We start from the raw sequence: 25,608 nt of genomic DNA, 5'->3' as shown, positions 1-25,608 counted from the left end.
TGGGGTGCCATGGACAGGTGTGGGAGTGGGGTGCCATGGACAGGTGTGGGAGTGGGGTGCCATGGACAGGTGTGGGAGTGGGGTGCCATGGACAGGTGTGGGAGTGGGGTGCCATGGACAGGTGTGGGAGTGGGGTGCCATGGACAGGTGTGGGAGTGGGGTGCCATGGACAGGTGTGGGAGTGGGGTGCCATGGACAGGTGTGGGAGTGGGGTGCCATGGACAGGTGTGGGAGTGGGGTGCCATGGACAGGTGTGGGAGTGGGGTGCCATGGACAGGTGTGGGAGTGGGGTGCCATGGACAGGTGTGGGAGTGGGGTGCCATGGACAGGTGTGGGAGTGGGGTGCCATGGACAGGTGTGGGAGTGGGGTGCCATGGACAGGTGTGGGAGTGGGGTGCCATGGACAGGTGTGGGAGTGGGGTGCCATGGACAGGTGTGGGAGTGGGGTGCCATGGACAGGTGTGGGAGTGGGGTGCCATGGACAGGTGTGGGAGTGGGGTGCCATGGACAGGTGTGGGAGTGGGGTGCCATGGACAGGTGTGGGAGTGGGGTGCCATGGACAGGTGTGGGAGTGGGGTGCCATGGACAGGTGTGGGAGTGGGGTGCCATGGACAGGTGTGGGAGTGGGGTGCCATGGACAGGTGTGGGAGTGGGGTGCCATGGACAGGTGTGGGAGTGGGGTGCCATGGACAGGTGTGGGAGTGGGGTGCCATGGACAGGTGTGGGAGTGGGGTGCCATGGACAGGTGTGGGAGTGGGGTGCCATGGACAGGTGTGGGAGTGGGGTGCCATGGACAGGTGTGGGAGTGGGGTGCCATGGACAGGTGTGGGAGTGGGGTGCCATGGACAGGTGTGGGAGTGGGGTGCCATGGACAGGTGTGGGAGTGGGGTGCCATGGACAGGTGTGGGAGTGGGGTGCCATGGACAGGTGTGGGAGTGGGGTGCCATGGACAGGTGTGGGAGTGGGGTGCCATGGACAGGTGTGGGAGTGGGGTGCCATGGACAGGTGTGGGAGTGGGGTGCCATGGACAGGTGTGGGAGTGGGGTGCCATGGACAGGTGTGGGAGTGGGGTGCAGAATTCAAATGATTGGTATTACAAGCTCCTGTTTCATTTAGTGACTGTCACTTTAAGGGTTAGTCCTGGCTGTGACCATTCACAACTGTGGAGAGAATGGAGTGGCAACAACCAGGTACAGACTGTGCCAAAAGTTTATCCTCTGGAGGAAGAGAGAGAACATTTGTTCCTTATCCAGGGACAGGTGGGGGGAGAGAGACACGCAAGGGAAACATCTCGTGAACACTGTGCTGGAGTGACTCTGTGAAATGGACAATTTGGCTGATTCTCCGTCAGGGGAATTATTGAACCCCACCATGACCAAAAGAAAGGACACTTCGACTGACCTGTCCCAGGGTTTTTGAAAGTCACATTTTGTTTCTCTTATGCAAGGAAAAGGGGAGTTGTGACAACTGTTCATCCGAAAGGATATTTCTTAGCAAGCAACTCGACAAGGATTCGTGAATTTTCAGGAGTCTGGTCACTCAGTCTCTCCCACGTCCTTCGTGATTACTTCTGTGCAGCAGTTTGAATTTCAACAAAGGATTTCTAAGACTGAACTTTGGACCGACTTTCCAGGTGTAATGGTCTGGGTATCTCATGCGCGCGTACATCCATCCACACACACACACACACACACAGTTTGGGGTAAGTTAATTAAGGTGTTAAGTCATAGTAGTTATTAATAAATATATTGTTTTAAAACAATAAGTCTCTTGGTGGATTTCTTTTGCTGCTGGTCTGCATCGTAATATTGGCCTCTAGGATATCCCTGTCATTGATGCAGACAGAGCAAAGGTGCTCAGCAAAGCGATATCCTTGTCTGTCCAGTTTCGTCTGTCCAGTCTCGCCGATGTAGAGAAGGCCACAAAAAAAGCATTGAATGCAGTAAATGACTCCAGCAGAATCACAAGTGTTGCTTCACTTGGAAGGACTGCACCCTGAATGCTGGTGAGGGAGGAGGTATTAATTGGATATGGATGGGACACAGGAGAGGGGAAACATGAGAATTGACTGGGAGAGGATTTTTTTGGTGCTGTGAAAGCAGAGCTGGGCAGGGGTTGGGGATAGGAGAGCGAGAAAGGGAAGAGATATAAAACTTAAATATAATTACAAAAATAAATTCTGGGACTTTTGAAAAGTTTAAAAATGATTGGGAAAGAGAACTCAACCTTCATATTTCTAATGAAAATTGGAATAAAATTCTGCGATTGGTAAACTCTTCTCTATGTGCAAAACATTCACTAATACAGTTTAAAGTTGTTCATAGAGCTCATATGTCTAAAGATAAACTCCATCGCTTTTATTCTCATATCGATCCTATATGTGATAAATGTCAATTGGAAATAGCTTCCCTTACACATATGTTTTGGTCCTGTCCCTCTTTACAGAATTATTGGAAGGAAATTTTTTCCATTATATCTACTGTTTTGAATATTGATTTACAACCACATCCCATTACTGCAATTTTTGGATTACCTATGATAGATTTGACTTATTTATCTCTTCCTGCGGATCGTATGATTGCTTTTCTTACACTAATGGCTAGAAGATCTATACTATTAAATTGGAAAGAGGTAAATCCTCCCACTGTTTTCCAATGGTTTACCCAAACTATACTATGTTTAAATTTAGAGAAAATTAGAAACTCTGTCTATGAATCCCCTTCTAAGTTTGAGTTAACCTGGCGACCATTTATTCAATATTTTCATTTGTGGTGAGTTGATCTGGCTCTGTTTTCTTTCTATGATTATGTATGATAATTGGGCTGTAAGATGAGATCGGAGTGATCGGCGTGGTTTAGCTATATCTGTAGGTTTTTTTTAAGTTTTTAATTCAGATTTGTTTTTTCTTCTTTTTTGGGGTTTTTTTTTCTCTTTTTTCATATATTGTTATTAATTATATCTTTTTTTAGAGATAGTTCACACCCTAAACTGATCAAAATTTTTTTTAATGATATATTTTTATTCTGTAATATTATTGTTTAATATCTCTGTATTAATTCATTACTTACTATGTATTTTTTTATATCTCTTTGAACTGTATGTGTTTATAAATTATAATAATAATAAAAAGATTGAAAAAGAAAGAAAGAGATATAAAACTTAAAGGAGACAGAAAAAAATGGAGGGGGGTGGTGGTGTCGTGCTATTAGAAATCAGAAAAGTCCATGTTAATGCCATCTGGTTGGAGGGTGCCCAGTCCAGTAATGCAAGAGACCGTAGACATGTCAGCAAGGGAATGGGGCCAGGAATTAAAGTGTGGCATTTTCTGTCAGTTAAATGTTATGAACCAAGATGTGGGCTTAGTGCTGAATAATGGCCAATTTTGCTATTTGGATTTGTCACTTGGCAGGAGCAACAGAGTTGAATCTCATGTTTTTTTACACAGCCGTTGCATTCTGGGAAATTATTCCCATTTTCCTGGAAGCCATGCTATGTAAAAAGCTTGGAACTAGAATTGGGGTGCCATTCCAGTTCCGACTTTACCTTCCAGACCCTTTGTTATTTTCTCAGAATGCCCCAAAAGTGTAAACTTCACTGTAGGCATTCTGGGACCAACTTGGGTCAAAGGTTATTGTGTACTGTAATTTCTTTAGTGCTGCCCGCTGTCCCAGCGGTCCACTGCCTGCTCTCTGTTGCTTTGGGCCGCTAAGCCTAACTCCACATCTAACCTAACCAGATCTCCAACCATAGCCCTAACCCTATCCCAAATCCCACACCTAACCCAAAGGTGTGAATAAGGTCATCCACTATGCAAACAATAAACTTAGCCCAGGACATAGCAAAATGCACAACTGATCCCACTTAGAGCTGGAAACAGGGTAATGAAAGCATGGGCCAACCAAAAGTGGCAGTTTATAGCAACACAAAACCTCAGAGAGGAGACCAGTGACCACAAGAGGGATGATTATCTGGCTGCCCACATATTGACAAATTAACATGAACCCTAACCCTAGATTTAACACTAGGTCTGCCAGATTGTGATTGCCCTCACAATTTTGCCACTACAATTTTCCCATGCTCTTCTATTCATTGTTGTGTTTTAATAAAAGTAATGTTTGATAGTAAATCCTTGTGTCCAGCCTCGTCTCTCATGGACCTGATACTTTCTCAGCACAATGACTCGTGCAATGTTAAAGAGCTCTCTGTATGCCTATGCTTCATTCATGGAGATCTTTCGATGCTTTTATCTTTTGCTTTGACTGTATCTGGTGTACAAAACTACGTCTATCTGAAGCTATTTCAGTTTTGCAGAAGACTCCTGATTTGTGTATTGCACAATAAAATATTTTAAGTAAGATGGTCTTTTACTTTGTGCATCTTATTTGGTGTTTCACCTCCAACTTGGGTGTTGAACTCTGAAACTCAAGTGCAGTATATCAGTGTTTGGAGAGCTTGCACACAGACTGTGGGAGCTGTATTAATGCTTAGGCATGCTATTTAAATTTCCCAGTTAAAGCTGTCCATTTTTCTAACAATGATGAGCTTTCTGGTGCATTTTTGGAGTTGGTTTGTTGTAATTCAGAATCAAATAAATTTTGGTTCACATTATCAAAGTTGATTTGTTAGCTAACAACATTGACTAAAACTCCAGGAAGCAATTGATTTGGTTCTTAGATTATAGATGGAAGATTCTTATTATTCAATAAGCTCTCAAGAATTCATGCATTTGTTTTCAACACAATAAAAATTTATAATTGGAACACATTTTTCTTTTAAGGTTAAAACGAGTGTGGCATTCATTACATTTTTAGCTATTAGCCCTGGATTCAAAGCATTGACAGTACTTCTCTCTGTCCAAGATGCTGTTTGACCCACTGAGTTCCTCCATCATTTTTTCTGTTCCAGATTACAGTGTCTGTAGTCTCTTGAATCAGGGAAAAAAAACCAAATCCTAGTAGTCTAGCCTAAATGCTGGAACTCATTTAAAAATAAACCAACCACCCCCCCCCCCCATCATGATCAGGATTTTTGTGCATTTTAGCTTGTTCTTGATTATAAGTCATTTTGCTTGCATAAAAATTCCTGTCTAAATTGTGGTCTCACTGCACTCTGAGTTGAGTTCAACAACAGATACACAACATAAAACACAAAAGGTGACCAAGCTGACTTCATGTTATCAATTACTTGTGATTGGGGTGAACTGAAAGTGATATTTAGCTGGATTGAATATTTCTGACTTTAGTGAACCTGAATGAATCTATTCAGCCCTTCTGTTTGAATGTGTTTGCAAATATGATTCATTGGTTGTGAGATTGCTTAGCTCTGCATGCATGTATTCCTCTATTGCAGCTTCAATAAGATGACGTTTTGTCATGGTGACCAATGCCTTTTGCTGTACCCAGCAAGCCCATCTGCATTAATTGAACCAGGGTTTATGCAATGGCTTGGAAACAATAGTTCAGCAATATGCCCTCTGGTCGTGGATGTCCATGCCAAAGAAAAGTGCTCCTTGATATCAAACCTTGTACTTTTTAAAGATCTCCATCTGATTAGATTGTGCTTGTCTCTTAAAGGAAACTTTTTTTCTTTGGCTTGGCTTCGCGGACGAAGATTTATGGAGGGGGTAAAAAGTCCACGTCAGCTGCAGACTCGTTTGTGGCTGACCAGTCCGATGCGGGACAGGCAGACACGATTGCAGCGGTTGCAAGGGAAAATTGGTTGGTTGGGGTTGGGTGTTGGGTTTTTCCTCCTTTGCCTTTTGTCAGTGAGGTGGGCTCTGCGGTCTTCTTCAAAGGAGGCTGCTGCCCGCCAAACTGTGAGGCGCCAAGATGCACGGTTTGAGGCGTTATCAGCCCACTGGCGGTGGTCAATGTGGCAGGCACCAAGAGATTTCTTTAGGCAGTCCTTGTACCTTTTCTTTGGTGCACCTCTGTCACGGTGGCCAGTGGAGAGCTCGCCATATAATACGATCTTGGGAAGGCGATGGTCCTCCATTCTGGAGACGTGACCCATCCAGCGCAGCTGAATCTTCAGCAGCGTGGACTCGATGCTGTCGACCTCTGCCATCTCGAGTACCTCGACGTTAGGGGTGTGAGCGCTCCAATAGATGTTGAGGATGGAGCGGAGACAACGCTGGTGGAAGCGTTCTAGGAGCCGTAGGTGGTGCCGGTAGAGGACCCATGATTCGGAGCCGAACAGGAGTGTGGGTATGACAACGGCTCTGTATACGCTTATCTTTGTGAGGTTTTTCAGTTGGTTGTTTTACTAACTCACGGGCAAATACACATTCCTTCTGCACATCATGAGTCTCCTGGATGCCCATTTTTGAGGAAAAGATGTGTAGACAAAAGAGAGAAATGTCAACTAAGAAATCAATAAATGAACTGTGCCAATACAAAAATAATTATAATGTGCTATCAATCGCGGTGAATGACATTCATTCTTTCTTTTTCTTTCAGTACATCTTTGGGGAGTTCAGCCCTGATGAATTTGATCAATTTTTTGTGACCTCACGTAGCTCTGTTGAAGTAAGTATGCTTATCAAGAGTAAAATCTGGAAATTTATCTAAAAATTAATGATGCAAGATAAATAATGTTGACTACTTGGCATATGGCTAACAGCTTATTAACACGTAGGATATTTTCCTGAGCTTTTTTAAATAGATTGTTCCATGGTTGTTAAAAGTTGGGCTTGCACCATCTTTTATTCTCTTGATGTCAAAATATTTGCCATTATTGATTTTGCATGTACTGGTTTAGCATCCACAGGCAGTAAAAGAAAATGCAGAAGATTTGCTGGATGAATCAAAATCAGAATGAATGCCACTATTCATTCCTGAAGGATGATCCTCAGCGTCCAGATAATTGTCACTTCAGTTTCTCATCCCACTTTCACTCTGCAACCTTTGTCCTCTCGCTTTGCTTTAACAAAGCCTAACAGTAGGTTAAGGAGCATTGGCTCTTGCCACTCGATGTTGTGCCGACCCTTCTATCGCTAAAAATTAAGTTAATCCATTTCAGAGAATTGGCCTTTCCATTTTTTTTATAAGACCTGGTGGTTTTCTGTTGTTACATCAGACAAGCTGTATTTTAAGAAGTCTTCACCATCTCAGCTGAGACTGCCACCAGATGTTCTGCATTTTACAGGCATTCATTTTGTTCTCTTTTATTCTGCACCCTCACCTCTGCAGATCAAATTGTTTGATGTCTAACCTTTTTTTTGAAAACTAAATTAGACAAATAATAGGGGCCTCTACTGAATCCAGAGTTGAGGGGATTATCATTGCAAATAAAGGGTGGGACATTTAGGACAGGTGAGAATTTCTTCACTTGGAAGGTGGTGTATATTTTTGGAATTCTCTAACCTGGAGTGGGTGGAGATTTCATGCGTGAATGTAGAAAATCAGGTGTATTGAATGAAGAGTGGACTTAAGAGGCTGAATTGTCTGATCTTTTTCTCTGTGTGAAATGAAAGGAATTGTTTTTAAAAAAATCTTTGATCTTTCTAGAAAGGAACCTGTGTGCTAATTTCTTGTAGCAGTGAAACGGTTTAACCTTGTGTTGCAATTGAGAACCACAAATCAACTGGCACCAGAGGATTGCATTATTAATTATTAATTTGATGAAAAGTTGAGTTACAATACTAGCTATTTTTTTGTGGGAGACTACTAAAATATATTCCGCTTTCTAGCTGGGTGGTATTATGCGTCAAGGATTTGTGCACGCTGAGTTGGATCAGTAAAATATGGCTGAGCAAGATATGATTTTTGTCTCGTCCCCTTCCTCACTGAATTTAGTTTGAATTTTATCAGTAAGTTGATTTAAACCAGTGGTTCTCAACCTTTTAGCTTTCCACTCACATACCACTTTTAAGTATTCCCTATGCCATAAGTGCTGTGTGATTATAGTAAAGGATTGTTTAAAGTGGTATGTGGGTGGAAGGAAAAAGTTTGAAAACTACTGTTTTAATTGTCTCTAATTGACTTGTTATGCGCACGGTTTCATAACTCCAAAGGTCATGGGCCACTGACACCTTTTCTCAAGCAAAATATTTCCGTAACAATAGGGTCTAGAGCTGTGATTCTCAACCTTCCCACCCACTCACATACCACCTTAAGAAATCCCTTACTAATCAAAGAGCACTGATGGCATAGGGAGTGGAAAGAAAAAGGTTGAGAATCACTGATTAAAACTGGTATTTCGAGACAAGGTGGGTATTCTTTAGGCCATTGCATCATGTTCACCAAAAACATACATGATAGAATGTAATAGTGGACTTTTATATTTGTTTTTATAGTAACATGCTAAACATTGTTTTGTTTTGGCACAGCTTCCCCCATTTAATGATAAAATCCTGCTTGCCAATCAACCAGCAGGTAAGTGATTTTATTGCCTCAACTAATTCTATTTACTACGGCAATATAAGAAGGATCTAGATCAAATTCTTTGCACAGATATCTTGCAGAAATGTCATCCCAACTTAGAAGTTGACAATTAGTTTTGTACAGTATCAGTCTTGAATGAATGCACTTTGAATTAATTTCATTATCAAAGTTTGAAGCATTTGAATAGATTTTTCAAGACTTGGGTTATTTAAACTTTGTTTGTAATTGTTAAAAATTCTGCAGGTATGTATTGATAACTTTTAAGATCTCCTACAAATAGGTGTGGAATAATATTAAAAGTTCATTTCTTTATCTTTGCTAAGGAATTAGATGGAAACAAGATTGGTTTCTGATGCTATGTGTTTATCGGTTAAAACTTCCAGTTTAAAACTGGATGAAACAATTACATTGAGGATGTGAACTGAATTATTCATTAGCTGCATCCAACCTCAGTTTCCCTTCTTTAAGAAAAATTAATATTTGCCAATGTACAATAGTTATGAGAGTCCGTGTCTCTCTCCCCCCCAGCCACTAAAATCTTGTGCACCGTTTCTTCTAATAAATTTATTTTCCATTTATTTAGGAGATGGAAATGAATCTGACATTGAAGAAAATGACTCTGAGGTACCTGGATTGCAGAGCAATGTTTACAAAGTCTCCAGTACATTGAATCCGCAGGCACCAGAATTTATATTGGGATATCAACCTGTACCAAAATCCTTGGACAACTTGTCAGAAGAAGCTACCTATAGCTCCATTGACTGTCATTTTGGAGAGGGTAATATTTCTCTGGACAGTGGTAATTGCCAGGGGAATGATGACCTTGTCTACCGAGAACAAGGGCCAAGAGAAAGGAGAAACAAGAAGAAAAGACCACCTGGTTACTATAACTATCAGGAAGGTGTAAGTGATGCAGGCAGTCCTACTGAAGCTTTGGATCTTGTTAATGGGCACATGTTAAATGCAGGACTAAATGCTAATAACACCGAAGAGGTTGAATTGCTTGACCAGAAGGATATTCCTGAATCTCATGGACCTATTTCTTTAAAAGCTAATCAGAGGACTTGTGAAAGCCCTGAAAATGATGTGGACTTCATTAGTGGAGCCTTTTGTAATGACTCAACCTCCAATGCATTAGATGAGGCCAGGACACTTGAGCAGTCTGAATTTGATGTTGAGGCTGACACTGAGGCTAATGATAATGAGGCTACTGTTGAGGTTAATTCTACTGACCAACTTGGTCTCTCGGAGACAGAAAGAAATAGCTCAGTAAGGACAGCTATTGCACAATCACGTGTCGGCACAGATATTAATGAGGATGTTAAAAATAATGAACAAACACTGGAATCCTCTGGCGATAGTGTTACACTTTCTAGCTCCTCTGGAGCGGGATTGCATACTGATGACACAGAATGTGAACAGGATAAACCAGAGGATGTGTGTTCATTTGAGCCAGAGCAGACTGCCTTAGCCCCCTCCACCGCTTCTGCTCCTTTGCCTGCCAAATCATGGGCTAGTCTTTTCCACAATTCAAAACCCTCTTCGACAGGACCTGTGGCCTATGTTGAGGCTAAGCTCATACCAACCAATGCTTCTGTTCAATTTCCTGAAAAACAGCCAGAAATGAGAATCGATGCGCCTGTTCCTGTGTCTGAGGATTCTGTAGCCCAAAAGATAGCAGGTAATTAAAAATCTTTGAAGTGTTCATTAAATTGTCTGTGTAAAGGTAAATTTTTTTCACCACAGAGATTGTTCCGCAGCCATTGCTGCTTCTGATGCTAAAGTTGATGATCATATACAGTTCTATATCTGGAATTTAGCTACGAAACACTTCAAGTATATTTTGCTCTTTTCTGCAAGATGCATGGATTAAATATTTAATTTATCAGCATCCATCAGAAATTTTAAAAAGTCTATTGTTGTTCAAATAATTTTAATCTGTAAATTCTTGTTAATTTTTCATCCATTATCTTCTGTTTGATTTCAGTTATGCAGCAAGTTCTTATATCCACATGATGGGTTTATATCCACAAATTTATTAGAAATGTGGATTTTTAAGTCCTAAATGATGGCTGCAAGCCAAGTTTTGAGGATACTCATTAAGCACACATTGTTGAAACATTTATAGGTTTGAAGGCATACAGCTATCTGTTTTCTCCAGGGTAGCAAAATGAAGCCTTGAACATCAAGGTGGCAATGGTTGTGAGGCGAACTAATGAGCTTGAAATAGAACTCTTGGATATTATTTACATCCTGAATTTAGTGCTTTTAGAAACTCAATTTTTATTCACTTCTGTGCCATTTCAAGTTCTGCTCTAGTTGTCAGAATGAAGCGAGGGAAATGAACTCCCATCAGTTGGCTGATTCTTCTGGGCACTGGTGCCGAGCTGAGGCAAATTTTACATCATCACTTGTAAAGATGAGGAATTAATGGTCTATTGAATTCTTTTGGGGGGGGGGGAATTTTTTTTAACCCTTGTAAGAATATAGTTAGGTTAATTCTCAAAGCACTGGAGAAGGACATGATGGGAAAGGATGCAAACAAATCTTAATCCCAGAAACAGACAATCCATTCTTTGGAGGTACATATGTGGACAACACCAACAAAATACAGTAAAATCCCCATTAACTGGAATTTGAGGAACTAGCAAAAAAAGGCAGAAAATATAAAAATGAAAGCTTAAAATAGGCACCACTGCCAGTTAGTTCGCCAATCACGCCACCCGCAATCTCGAGCAACTGGCAAATTCACTGATCCAGCATCTCCCATCCCTATAGATGCTGGATACAGGGAGTTTTACTGTAACTGTTTAACCAATATATGTGCTTTAAAAGATAGCTAGAGTATTAGCAGTTGAACTCCGTAATGATGCAATGAACTCTTGAGTTGACCATTGATTCTGGGTAGGAAATGGTGAAGACAACCGTGATGGAAGACGATGCCTCAAGCCAGCAGCTCCACAGGGATTAAACATCTGGTGGTATCTGTGCTCCGGACCTGACACATCGGACAATATATCTCTCGTATGATGGACATGAAAAATAAAATGCTTTTTCCTCACCAAGAATGTGTTGCATTGAGTTATTCAACTATTTCTCATTATCACAAAATTAAACTCTCTTCTCTGAATTCAGGATGATGGCGAGAAGTCACAAAATAATTCTGTTTTAGAGATGATTTGGGTGCATCTTTGTGTTCAAATTTTGATTTAAAAAAAAAAAAAAAAAGTTTTGGGAAAAGGACACTGAATCCTTTCTGGACCTTCCACAGATGACCACTAGAGATGGGAGATCTAAAATGGCAACTTCTAATTCCATATGATGCACCAGACAGAGGACATGTTCTTAAGTCTGCATGAACAAGACAGTTATTAATGTTGAAACATGTTCAGAATGTGGTAGGAATTTATTGTTGGTGTCACAGCACTTTAACAAAAAAAAAACCTCCTTAAAATTGTAATTATTTGATATGTTGCATTACTTGTGGATCATAAATATTGAGTCCTGGAGGCTTTCTACACTCGCTCAGCTGAACCATTTGACCTGAAAATATTTTTTTTCTTTTGTTTTTCTGCATGGGTTAGTTGTGATCTGAACCCTTGTTCTTGCAAGCTTTTAAAATCTGCTGTATTTGCTCATGTTGTAGCTGGTATATGGTGCTGTATTTAAACTTGATTGGAATTTTCTTAAATTTAAGTTAATTGAAGATTCAGCAGCTTTATGCTATTGCTGCCACCAGATGGTGCTGGAAGTCCATTATTCTGACCATACTCTTTGTCTCTCCCACCAACTCTTTTCACATGTTTTCATTCTCTTTCTTGGTCTTCATCAACCAGGCTCCAGTTTTCCAGCATCTGGAATCTCTTTTACTCACCTCCATTTTTTTTTGTGGTATACATTAATTTGTTACTTTTCAGTGTCCCATTTTGGAACTTGTAGAGTTTCAGATTATGGGCTTAGTTTTTACTAAGGATTTGGTAGCATGAACTTCTGGTCATTTTCTGTATCTTGGCTATTGTAGCATCTTTCCTAGAAAGATTCCCAATGAATCTTCACTTCTTGCTTTTTGTAATACATTAGTTAATCTTTTCTGCTTTTGTCAGATGTGTTCTAAAAATAAGTTTTGATGCACTTCATCCAGTCATTCTCAAATGAACAAACTAGTTCTGCACAATGTTAAGGGTTTGGGTGGAGCCAGAAAGTTTTCTCAAACAACGTGTAGCTGACCCCAACTAAGAGTGCAACACTGGGAAATGAGGCAGGGCAAGAAACGGAAGTGTTAATAACCTAGCACTTGGCGAAAAAAATGATCATAGTTCTATTGGTTTTAAATGAGTTTTGGAAATGAATAGGACTGGTCCATGTTAACTTACATTATCGAAGCAAGGATAATTTTGATGAACTTCGTAAAGGTTGATGGGATACACAGTAGAGAGTTACACATGGATCAGGACAGTTTTACTAGTGTCTGTTCTGGACTCTAATGATGGGAAGATAAACAATGAAAACGTTATGTAAGATTAAAAAGGATTGAGATCACGGGAATGGCAGATAGAATGTGTGAGGTGTTGCATTTTGGGAAGTTAAACCAGGGCAGACTTGCACAATAAATAGTGAGAACTTTGTAGAAAAGAGAGACTGAAAGGTGCAGGTTCAAAATTCCATGAACGTGATGGCACAGGTGGATGGGGGAGGCGGGGTGTGAAGAAGGCATTTGGGCACTGAGTGCAAGAGATAGAACATCATTACCATACTTGGAGTATTGTGAGCAATTCTGATTGCCTTGGTATAGGAATAAAATCATCAAGATGGAAAGGGTGCAGAGGCAGTTTCACAAGTGTGTTTCAGGGATTGGAGGGCTTGAGTTATAAGGGAGCACTCAATAGGCTGGCACTTTTGTTCCTGCAATTAGCCTTGTTGAAATTTGTAAAATCACAAGAGCACATATGGTCATTTTTTTCACATTTATGGGGGAAGGGGGTGTCTAAATCTAAAGGGCAGAGAGGGGAAGGATTTGAGGGTGGTGCATATACAGAAGGAGACACCAGAGAAAGTGATAGAGGTGGATAGAGTTACAATGTCTAAAATACATTTCAATTGGTACATGATTAGGAAAGTCTGGAGGGATATCGGTCAAATGTCAGCAAATGGAACTATCTCAGTTTGGTCGCATGGTTGGCGTGGACCAATTTGGGCCAAAGAGCCCATTCCTGTGCTGTCTAACATTGACTAAAGATTCCTTGGTTTTACCTGACCTAGACTGCATGGTCTGATTTGTTAAAGGATCAGCCACAGTTCCAAGAAGCAAATGAAGTGAGAATAGCAGAATGAGGCATTTATAATGGTATTCAGTCAGTTTAGTATTAAACATGGGACACTGCTGGGCCTTGTATTTACTAGTTAAAATGACTGTGTGAGGTACCTGTAAAAATTTATTTTTCAGTACTTTTGCTATTATGTTGGCTCTAAACCGCCAGCCCTGCTTCTATTTGTGGGCTGTTTGGTCATGTATTGCTCATCAACACTGCTGTGTGCACACTATCGAGATTGTAGTGTTGTATTTATCTTTATCCAATAGAAAATTGATTGGAGGATAAACCTGCAGCCGTCTGGATAATTTGAATTTGAAGTCTTTATTGCGATGTGTCAATTATTAAAGTTTGATGTTATCCCATGGAATTCAATACGCACTGTATCGATGTGTTAAAAGTGATTAAATTGTTTATGGAAGACTATTAAACTGTTCCAACTAATGTTTGTGGCTTCACTGCAGCAATAGATATGTGGGAACTACAATAAAATATTTTGTAATGAAAACTCTTTGTTTTACAACTGCTACTTATCAGCCAGCATTTTTGAAAAGAACAGTTAAATTGCAGAGGATATTCTGTCCCAAAGTGAGCTGCTTGCGCAAAGTGAGACACTGTTAATCTATTTAGCAGTTGCAATCTAGCATTAAAAATAATGCAGGGAGAACTGAGTAAAACAAGGCAATACCCTAAGCTACATCATTGTTATATACCCTAATAAATTGTTATATACCCAATACATTGTTATATACCCAATACCCTAAGCTATGTCATTGTTATATACCCTAATACATTGTTATCAAGCGCTGAAGAGCTGGCTCTTCCTGTTTTGCGGAAACTGCCAAAATGTTTGGCCTGGAAGTCAGCCTGAAGAAAACAGGTCCTCCATCAGCCAGCTCCCCACCATGACTACCAGCCCCCCCACATCTCCATCGGGCACACAAAACTCAAAACGGTCAACCAGTTTACCTATCTCGGCTGCACCATTTCATCGGATGCAAGGATCGACAATGAGATAGACAACAGACTCGCCAAGGCAAATAGCGCCTTTGGAAGACTACACAAAAGAGTCTGGAAAAACAACCAACTGAAAAACCTCACAAAGATAAGCGTATACAGAGCCGTTGTCATACCCACACTCCTGTTCGGCTCCGAATCATGGGTCCTCTACCGGCATCACCTACGGCTCCTAGAACGCTTCCACCAGCGTTGTCTCCGCTCCATCCTCAACATCCATTGGAGCGACTTCATCCCTAACATCGAAGTACTCGAGATGGCAGAGGCCGACAGCATCGAGTCCACGCTGCTGAAGATCCAGCTGCGCTGGGTGGGTCACATCTCCAGAATGGAGGACCATTGCCTTCCCAAGATCGTGTTATATGGCGAGCTCTCCACTGGCCACCGTGACAGAGGTGCACCAAAGAAGAGGTACAAGGACTGCCTAAAGAAATCTCTTGGTGTCTGCCACATTGACCACCGCCAGTGGGCTGATATCGCCTCAAACCGTGCATCTTGGCGCCTCACAGTTTGGCGGGCAGCAACCTCCTTTGAAGAAGACCGCAGAGCCCACCTCACTGACAAAAGACAAAGGAGGAAAAACCCAACACCCAACCCCAACCAACCAATTTTCCCCTGCAACCGTGTCTGCCTGTTCCGCATCGGACTTGTCAGCCACAATCGAGCCTGCAGCTGACGTGGACTTTTACCCCCTCCATAAATCTTCGTCCGCGAAGCCAAGCCAAAGAAGAAAGAAAGAATACATTGTTATATGCCCAATACATTGTTATATGCCCAATACTCTAAGCTATGTCATTGTTATATACCCTAATACATTGTTATATGCCCAATACATTGTTATATGCCCAATACATTGTTATTATACCCTAATACATTGTTATATACCCTAATACATTGTTATATGCCCAATCCATTGTTATATGCCCAATCCATTGTTATATGCCCAATCCATTGTTATATGCCCAATCCATTGTTATATGCCCAATCCATTGTTATATGCCCAATCCATTGTTATATGCCCAATCCATTGTTATATGCCCAATCCATTGTTATATGCCCAATCCATTGTTATATGCCCAATCCATTGTTATATGCCCAATCCATTGTTATATGCCCAATCCATTGTTATATGCCCAATCCATTGTTATATGCCCAATCCATTGTTATATGCCCAATCCATTGTTATATGCCCAATCCATTGTTATATGCCCAATCCATTGTTATATGCCCAATCCATTGTTATATGCCCAATCCATTGTTATATGCCCAATCCATTGTTATATGCCCAATCCATTGTTATATGCCCAATCCATTGTTATATGCCCAATCCATTGTTATATGCCCAATCCATTGTTATATGCCCAATCCATTGTTATATGCCCAATCCATTGTTATATGCCCAATCCATTGTTATATGCCCAATCCATTGTTATATGCCCAATCCATTGTTATATGCCCAATCCATTGTTATATGCCCAATCCATTGTTATATGCCCAATCCATTGTTATATGCCCAATCCATTGTTATATGCCCAATCCATTGTTATATGCCCAATCCATTGTTATATGCCCAATCCATTGTTATATGCCCAATCCATTGTTATATGCCCAATCCATTGTTATATGCCCAATCCATTGTTATATGCCCAATCCATTGTTATATGCCCAATCCATTGTTATATGCCCAATCCATTGTTATATGCCCAATCCATTGTTATATGCCCAATCCATTGTTATTATACCCTAATACATTGTTATATACCCAATACCCTAAGCTATGTCATTGTTATCAATTGAGCAGGTTTCTTACCAGCAGATATATTGCATTAGATGCATCCATTAATTAAGGCCTTTCCAGGTCACATGACATTGATTTCAGACCATAATCTTGCAATGTTTTTTTTTCCTTCCCCATATCTACAGAACTGCTGGAAACGGTGAAACTGGTGCATAAACCAGTGTCTTTGCAACCTCGAGGTCTGATCAACAAAAGCAATTGGTGTTACATCAATGCTGTATCCTTAACATTTGAATGTTGTCTGTCATCTAACAATCCATTCAGTTACTGAAGAAATAGAATGAAAAGTCTTGCCCACAATACATTGTGCTGCTTCTAATTTGTGCAGATGTTTAAAAAAATTGTAGAAGTGACATTTACAGTTATAGAAATGCGCACCTAGGCAATTAAAGAATTTTGAAGTAAACATTATTCAAATTCAATCATCTGGAAACCCAAACAACTGGCAAAAAATGACAGGTTGAAATAAATAAGTACATTTTAAGAGAAATGAAAGGGTAAAATTGTAAAAGTAAATATTCTCCAAAGCTGCACACAACCCCCTTGGTGAAGATGGGAGCAAACATTCCTCCAGCGGAATGGCCTTCAGCATCTGCTTGAATTGCTTGAATAAAGTTGTATTTGAACTAAAATGGTGGTGCCCAGGATGAAGAGCCTTCTGATGCCACACGCTGCTGGGGCACCTCTCCCAAAGTGTCTCCCTATCCCTGCCTAGTAAGAATCTTTAATTTTTTTGTATTAGGTATATTAGTAAGGCTTTATCTGTAAACTTGGGGGGGAGGGCGGGTTAATTATGACGGGACGGTTAGCGTGGCAGGTAGTGCCACGCTGTTACAGCCCCAGTGACTGGGGTTCGAATTTAAATTTTATAAGTTATGGAAATTACCTGATTAAAATTAACTTTACAAAATTAAATGGTACAATACTGATTTTTTAAAAAATTACATTTTACACTGCCTTTTGTCTTTAAACTGTATATTCTTAATGTAGGTAGGTGTATTAGCCTTTGTAACAGTATGTCTCAGTCAACTGGAAAATTTACATCCACGATCCCCGTTGGTACTGAATAATGGGGATTTTACTGTATTTGAAAACCACTGCTTAGAATTTCAACGGATCATGCTAGATTTTGCTTGGAACTGCTGGTTTTCAGCCATTAAAGCTGAAGTAATTTCTGGATTTCGTGTTTGTAAAGTGGAAATTAAGAATTTGTGGACAGATTTGCAGTCTGCTATTGCTTCACTTTCAGTGTTCAGTCATAACGAGGAGTTCTCTGGAGTTCTGTGCCAGATTTGATGTCACTGGTGATAGTATAGCAAATATTTTAAGAATGTTTAATTGAATTCATTTGCAGTTTTACTAGTTTTTAAATAACGATATGTCAGAGGCATTTTTAAAATTGTGTTTTATTGACATCATTGATAAGCAAGAGCCAGAAAAACCTCACAATTCTTACTGGCTATAAAAGCCTGTCTGGGTGTTTAAGGAGGGCAAAGCCATTGAATTGCACAGCGCAGCCTGTGGTCATTTGGATAGAGGGGCTGGATTCTGATATGAAGACCATTGAGATATCCTACATACTTGAGTAGAAAATCATACTTGTCATATCTGATGTTTTAAAATTTATATTATTTGATCTCAATTAAGATTTACGTGCCTCAGACTTCAAATTAATTAACTGATGCTTTAATGGAAAACATAATGGCACAACAGAATTGGACATGAATGCAGTAAACCACCTGCAGTAACTGGCATGATCAATCAAACATTAACATGAATATTCTAAAGCAGTTGCTTATTGAAAGTTATTAAGGGCATATCCCATTTCTTGAGTTGTACAGTTTTAAGTGAGCATAGAAAATGCTGGAATGCTCAGGTGAAACAACGTTAAAATAGAAGCAGATTTGCTGTTTCAGGCTTGTGTTTTTAAATCTGGACATTACCACACTGGAGATATACCCGGTTTTAAGCCAGTATGGAGAAGAGAATGGAGAACAAATGAGAAAGTCTGTAATGAGAAGTCTAATAATAAAAAATTTGGTGGAAACTTGGGTTTGCTGCTGTGTAAAATAATTCTCAGCAGGTTGATGTGAAAGTTGACTCAGTGGGGCCTAGAAGATCAGGCAGTAACTTAAAGATGAAGCACCATTTCTTGAACTCACTTTGAAAGATAGTGAAAGGTTGGCGATAGAGCATTCCTAGTGAGAAAGGGATACTTAAATAGGTGACCACAAGCTCTAGATTTGTTGCTGTAGCAGAAGTTATTCATAATGCAAAAATAAACTATTTAATATCCAGAAGTTGGGATAGTATTACCATACCAAGTTGAGGGAAGTTTTACCTGGTAAAGCTGTTGCAGTGGAAAGGAATACTGGTGATTTGAAAAGCAGCCTAGGGTGATGTGGGCAAGGGAATTCCCCTCTAGGTGATGAATTCTTAGTTGAAGAAAAAGGAAAATAAATGGAAGATGGGTAGTAAATAGTGTGGTCAAGACAGCTGTGTTTTGGTGGACTGGGTTCTTTTGTTGATTAAATAGTGTTCGACTGATAAACGAGTTCAGTACAATGGCAATATCCTCCAAGACAAAACTGGGCAAGTCACTGGATTTGTGCTCAGAAAAGTCACTGTGAGCTCCATTTTATTATCTATCTTCTGGTTTATTGAATGCATAATGGTTAATAGTTTACCCCCATATGAGGAAGGGAACCATATTTACTGTTTTTATGCACTGATATTTTGCTTTTGCCAAGTAATGAATGTGGATTTAGACCAATATTCCCTTAACAAATGTGATGTAGACTCTGCAAGCTTTGGTTGCATGTCCACCTATGTATCACCTGATGAAGTCGATTCCCATGTTTAGTGAGATACAACGGCCTCGCAGTTCTACACCAATGATTGACAGCTTGTACGTATTGCGTGTCTTGTGTGTATTTGTACATCTGAAATGTTTCACTTGATATAGTCAGATTACTTGAGAGTCAAATGGAAGTTGTGAATGATTAAGTTGTGATGTCCTATTGAATTAAGAATTTTTACTGCCGGCATTTTAAAAGTATTTTTGAAGAATTGCATTGATTAAAAACATGTAAGCTAAACTGCAAATTGTTTTCTTTTGTTGATTAAATAGTGTTCGACTGATGAATGAGTTTAGTACAATGCCAATACCCTCCAAGACAAAACCGGGTAAGTTGCAGTGGATTTGTGCTCAGAAAATTCACTCTTTTTTTTTTAAAAACTTTATTTAAGATTTTATAACATGAATAACATATAGGATTACATTAAAAAAAATTAAGAATAAAATAATAAAATTACAATACAGTATCAGTAATCTAAATAAACTAGACCCTCCCCAATAATTATTACACATTAATAATCCAACTCAAATTAGTCCAACCCCCCCTTTCCCCCCAAAATAAAGAGTGAAGAATTAATAAAGTTAATAATATATGTGAGAAAAAAACCCACTTACAAAAAAAAACAAAAACATAACCGATTAAAATACTAACAAAAAGAGAAGTAATTAATACTAAGATATCAGACTTAAAAAACATATTTAAATCAAACTTAAATGCATATATTTAACAAACAGAGTTAAGATGAAACATATATTTAACTCAAACTTAATATAAAAAAATTAGTAAAGTTAGTAACATTGTCTATCAAAAATTCTTAAACAATAATCAATTCAACCTAATTGTCTGTCAGGTTGGAGGCCGGTGACCAGTGGTGTGCCTCAAGGATCTGTATTCGGCCCATTGTTGTTCGTTATATACATTAATGATCTAGATGATGGGGTGGTAAATTGGATTAAGTAAATATGCAGATGATACTAAGATAGGTGGAATAGTGGATAATGAAGAAGGTTTTCAAGGATTGCAGAGGGATTTGGGCTGCTTAGAAAAGTAGGCTGAAAAATGGCAGATGGAATTTAATGCTGATAAGTGTGAGGTGCTTCATTTTGGTAAGAAGAATCAGAACAGGACATACGTGGTAAATGGGAGAGCATTGATGAATACAGAAGAGCAGAAAGATTTAGGAGTAACGGTACATCGTTCCCTGAAGGTAGAAACTCACGTGAATAGGGTGGTGAAGAAGGCTTTTAGTATGCTGGCCTTTATCAATCATTGCATGGAATATAGGAGTTGGGAGGTGATGTTGAGATTGTATAAGACGTTGGTGCGGCCTAATTTGGAGTTCTGTGTGCAGTTCTGGTCGCCTAATTATAGGAAGGATATAAACAGAGTGGAGAGAGTGCAGAGAAGGTTTACCAGAATGTTACCTGGGTTTAAGCATCTAGAGTATAGGGAGAGATTGGACAGATTAGGTCTTTATTCTTTGGAGCGTAGAAGGTTGAGAGGGGATTTGATAGAAGTATTTAAGATTATGAAAGGGATAGACAGAGTGGATGTGGATAGACTATTTCCGTTAAGAGGAGGAAAGATTAAAACAAGAGGACATGAGTTAAGAATTAAGGGGCAGAGGTTTAGAGGTAACATGAGGGGGAACTTCTTTACTCAGAGAGCGGTAGACGTGTGGAATGAGCTTCCGGGAGAAATAGTGGCGGCGGAGTCAATTGTATTATTTAAGAAAAGGTTGGACAGGTCTATGGATGAGAAGAAGATGGAGGGTTATGGGCATTGTGCAGGGAGGTGGGACTAGAGAGGGGTGTTTGGTTCGGTGCGGACTAGAAGGGCCTAATGGCCTGTTTCCGTGCTGTAAATTGTTATGTTAAAAAAAATTGTAGCATGAGAAAAAAAAGATGAAAAAAAAACTTTCTCTATAGAGATAAACCTTCACCAAATATCAACTAACTTCACATCTATCATCATATTAGTCACATAAACCACCATCTTAAAACAAAATTCAAACCTCATTAAGCATTGTACAATTCAATTTTAGTACTCTTCCACCATTTTTCCCTTTTACTCTTGAATAAAAGCTCCAATACCACATTTAAATATCCCCAATCATTACGTTAAAATTCAGATATCCAAATAATAAAAACACATCTACAACGAAATCTATATCTTCAACAAATGGAGCATAAACCACAAACAAAATTCAAGCCTCATTAAGAATTGTACAATTCAATTTATAACTTTCACCATTATTCCCTTCGTTCTATAACTAAAATAGCAAAATAATATACACCAGAATTACCACTCCTTTCACCTTAAAGTTAAAGAAAAAATATTAAAAAAAACTTATCCATCCCATTCACATTTAAATTTCAAATATTCCTTATCTACTGAATAAACTTTACAAAAAAAACCACATCAATTTTTAGTTTTTTATACAATCAAATACTTTCTTATGCTTTTTTTTATAAACACAAAAAAAACCCTTCACTCTTTAATCTAATAATACAAAAAAAAAGAAAAAAAACGGGTAGGAGGTTAAAAATACCCCCTCCCGTCTAAACCGTGCAATGTAGTAACTCCCAACAAAAAATGGGTGTGAGATAACTCACACGTAGCAGATGACTTTCAGGAAATAGTGCCTATCCAGTTCTTTCCCCCAACTCTCACTTCATTTTAAACTAACATCATCATTATTTAATATTCCTTTTTTTTAACAAAAACATTAGAAAAAAAAACAACTCTTCTTTTAATCAGCTCCAACTGCCGAGTCACCATTACAACCATTCCTTCTTGGAGCACGGCTCTTTTCTTCCATCTCTTGTCTCCTTAGAGATCGCGGCGGACTACGTCTCTGTTGAAACTTGAGTAATTGGCGGCTCTTGAGCAAATGCTATAGCTTCCTTTGGAGAATCAAAGAACTTTGGTTGGTAACCAACTTGAAAAACCTTCAAAACAGCCGGATATCTAAAGGTTGCCTTATAGCCTTTCTTCCACAACAACTCTTTAGCAGAGTTGAATTCCCGTCGTTGGAACATAACTTCTTGACTCAAATCCGCATAGAAGAAAACTCGATTATTTTGAATCATCAAGGGTGATTTTCTCTGTTGTGCATTTCTAATAGCCACTCGTAAAATTATTTCTCTGTTGTAATAATTCAAGCAACGAACCAAAACAGGTCTTGGACTTTGACCTGAAATAGGTCTTCTATGCAAGGCTCTTTGAGCACGTTCCAGTATTATACCTTCCGGGAAATGTTCTTGACCCAGCACCTGTGGAATCCATTCAGTAAAAAATTTTCTTGGGTCTGGACCCTCCATTCCTTCTGGCAAACCAATAATCTTTATATTGTTCCGTCTGGATTGGTTTTCCAAATGATCAATCTTTTTCATCAAATTTTTATTTTGAGTTTGTAAATCTTCAACCATTTTGGTCACATCTGAAACTTGATCTCATATTTCGTCTATATCTTCTTCACACGAATTAAATTTATCTCTCACTTCAAGCTTAAAAGCTCCAAACTCAGCCATCTGTTGAGAATTTATTTCCATCAGAGTATTAAACCTAGTACCAAGTTCAGTCATAATCTTAGATAATCCCTGCATTGTATAAGATAATTTAGATTCAAGATTCACAAGAATCTTTTCAATTGGAAGAGATTCTGGCTCAACAGGTTCCTGCTTCTTCTGCATAACCAAAGGGTCTTCTGTTGCTTCCTTCATTCTGGTTGCCTTCCTGCGTGTGGAAACCCCAGCCACAGCCTTTCCAGCAGTGACTGGAGGACGCTGGCCGGGATTTTCCCCAGTCCATAATGTATTAATTTCTCTCAGTACATAAGTTGTATAGGTTCTTTTATCTCAAGAGGTGCAGTTTGCAGTGCCACCGCTACAGTTGACAAATGCCTTTCCCCAGCCGGTACTTCAACTGATGTTACTACAAGTGGTTCATTCATAACATTGCCGTCAGATGCTACTGCACATGTGCGAACCTGAGTAACTCTTTGTTCTAAAGGCTGTTTGGCGCCCTCTTTAGAGGGCTCTACCGATGTAACATTGATCTCTACATCCGAAAGCTGTACCTCTCTCCTGGGATCCATTTCAGGCTGAGCCCCGGTGTCTTTCCTGTAGGTAGGCTCCAAAACTTGAACTTTTGGAAAATGTAGTTTTTTGATAATCTGTTGTCGTTATTTTTGCTCTTTTCCACCAATTGTACCATCATAAGTTAAATTAACAGCACTGAAGTTATCTAAACTTTTAAAGAATTTTAACGGGCATTTCTAGACAAAACAATAAGATAGAGTCAGGAGAGAACTGGAAGGCACGTCTGATCCTTACGCCATCTTGCCATGCCCCCCAGAAAATTCACTCTGAGCTTCATTTTATTATCTATCTTCTGGTTATTGAATGCATGCACTTCTGCAAAATAATTGATTAATCACAATATTTTGTCATTTTCAAAAGGTCCGGGTGATAAAAGTGTTAAAGATATTCGCACCGGAGTTCCTTTTGAGCCAACCTACATTTATAGACTTCTGACAGTTATCAAGTCAAGTTTATCCGAAAAGGTAAGATTAGGCTAATGTTGGCACTTGAGCAATTTGTAATTTTCTTTGTTCCCAAATGATGTTTTTGAGATTCCATAATATTGACTGTTACCAAGTCCTTGTGGAACCACTGCTGTTTTGTTGCAGCTTGCATAAGCCATGCTGCAGTGAAATTCCGTAAACAGAAGTTAAGTTGAACGATTTTGAGTCCCTTGTGCTCATTAGCAATCCAAATTGGCTTTAACTTTAAAAAAAATAATTCATAATGATAAATCCTTTGTAAAACAATGTCAAAGTGGGATATAAAATGGAAAAGTTATTGGTGGCACAGTGCATGGTGCCATGGCTTGGGATGTGAGTTTATGCCCATGACTTGTCCTCTTCTCTCTCCTCCCCCACATCTCTGAATTGTTCCGATCTCTCTCGTACCAAAGTGGGAGGTGCTGAAGAGAGGCCGTGCCCTTCCTCACAGAGGAGAGTTGTCACCGAGCCTTGCTCTTCCTGTGATGCTGAAAGGTATTTTTTAATAATCATGTTGTTTTTGACTGTCTCTGTCTGCAACTGAATTTTTAATTTTTCCTGCCCCAAGTCTCTTAAACAATCAATCACTTTTCTTGATTGAGGAGTGCAGGAGACATGTTCCCTATCACGATCATTGCTGGTTCATAGCCAGCTGTTGGATGAGGCCCTCTAACCTTCCTATCTTCTTGAGGAAGTACTTGTGACCCTAGCCATATATTACAGTTAAATATGGCAGATTCTTCCAACCCTTCACTCCTGCCACCTCCAAAATCATAGCTATCATTTTTCATCTTCATAATGCACATGTACAACATTGAGCGACAAGGTGCAAATTTTTCACTGCCAAAGGCAAGCATCTCTGATATTTGGGTCCAGCAACAAACATTTTAAAATTGCGGATACATTATTTTTTTAATATTGCTTTTGTCAAAAGTAGTTTGCTGTCAATTACATGGAACAGACAATCCAAAGTGGTAAACATCTGGTGGGCACACATTTGTGGACACTTGACCAATCCTGTATGTGACTATCATTCTGTAGACTGAGGTATTACTTGTTTTAAACCCACACAGCATTTGTCCAGTTTTAAGATGAGTGATCAGAACATGAATTAATTTGTAAATAAAAGGATTGTCAAGCTCACTTTCTTCATTTTGACTTGAGCCGAGCTTGTGATTGCTAGCTAATTAGTGCTGGCTCAACCTTCTCTATTTGAATTTTAATTGATGATTTCTCAAACTCTAAAGAAGGTTTAAGGTAAATAGACCATCATTTTGTATTTTATCAGTTGATTTGCAATCTGCTGACTGACAATAGGTTGTGCATTACTGATTGTTTATACCATGCATTTCTTCAGACACTTGAGCTGCCCATCAATTAAGGGGACTTCTCTTTAAAGCTTCCTGCAGAAGCATGCATCTTGCTGCTCCATAATTATTACAGGGCCTTGTATGCATTGGGAGTCAGTCTGAACTCTAGGTGCAGTACCTAGAAATTCTCCCAATCTTGCAGGTTTCAGGTCAAGCAATGGTGTGACATGTAAAAGTGCAGTGGCAATTTTTCACCACATAAGAGTTGGGCCTTTGGGATTTGAGAGGCCTTGTTGCAGAGATCATTGAAGTGAAGGTTGCTATAAAGACAAGGTAAGGCACATCCCTCTCATTACCATGAAGAA

General features: G+C 39.5%; 1 protein-coding gene across 3 annotated transcripts in view; it reads left to right on the top strand.

Annotated features, from left to right (window-relative positions):
- usp10 (ubiquitin specific peptidase 10) overlaps positions 1-25,608 on the top strand; it is an 85,287-nt gene that overhangs the window by 14,647 nt on the left and 45,032 nt on the right. For all 3 annotated transcript variants that reach the window (XM_069902166.1, XM_069902164.1, XM_069902163.1), the window contains exons 2-8: positions 6,459-6,527; positions 8,330-8,375; positions 8,968-10,065; positions 16,634-16,725; positions 19,307-19,416; positions 19,639-19,694; positions 23,830-23,933. In XM_069902166.1, the coding sequence (XP_069758267.1) occupies positions 6,459-6,527; positions 8,330-8,375; positions 8,968-10,065; positions 16,634-16,725; positions 19,307-19,416; positions 19,639-19,694; positions 23,830-23,933 (1,575 nt within the window). The remainder of the gene's footprint in view (positions 1-6,458; positions 6,528-8,329; positions 8,376-8,967; positions 10,066-16,633; positions 16,726-19,306; positions 19,417-19,638; positions 19,695-23,829; positions 23,934-25,608) is intronic.

This window comes from Narcine bancroftii, chromosome 10 (genome assembly GCF_036971445.1).
Source record: "Narcine bancroftii isolate sNarBan1 chromosome 10, sNarBan1.hap1, whole genome shotgun sequence".
Taxonomy (NCBI): domain Eukaryota; kingdom Metazoa; phylum Chordata; class Chondrichthyes; order Torpediniformes; family Narcinidae; genus Narcine; species Narcine bancroftii.
Note: the sequence above shows the minus strand (reverse complement) of the source record. Positions and strands in the feature narration are given on the sequence as shown.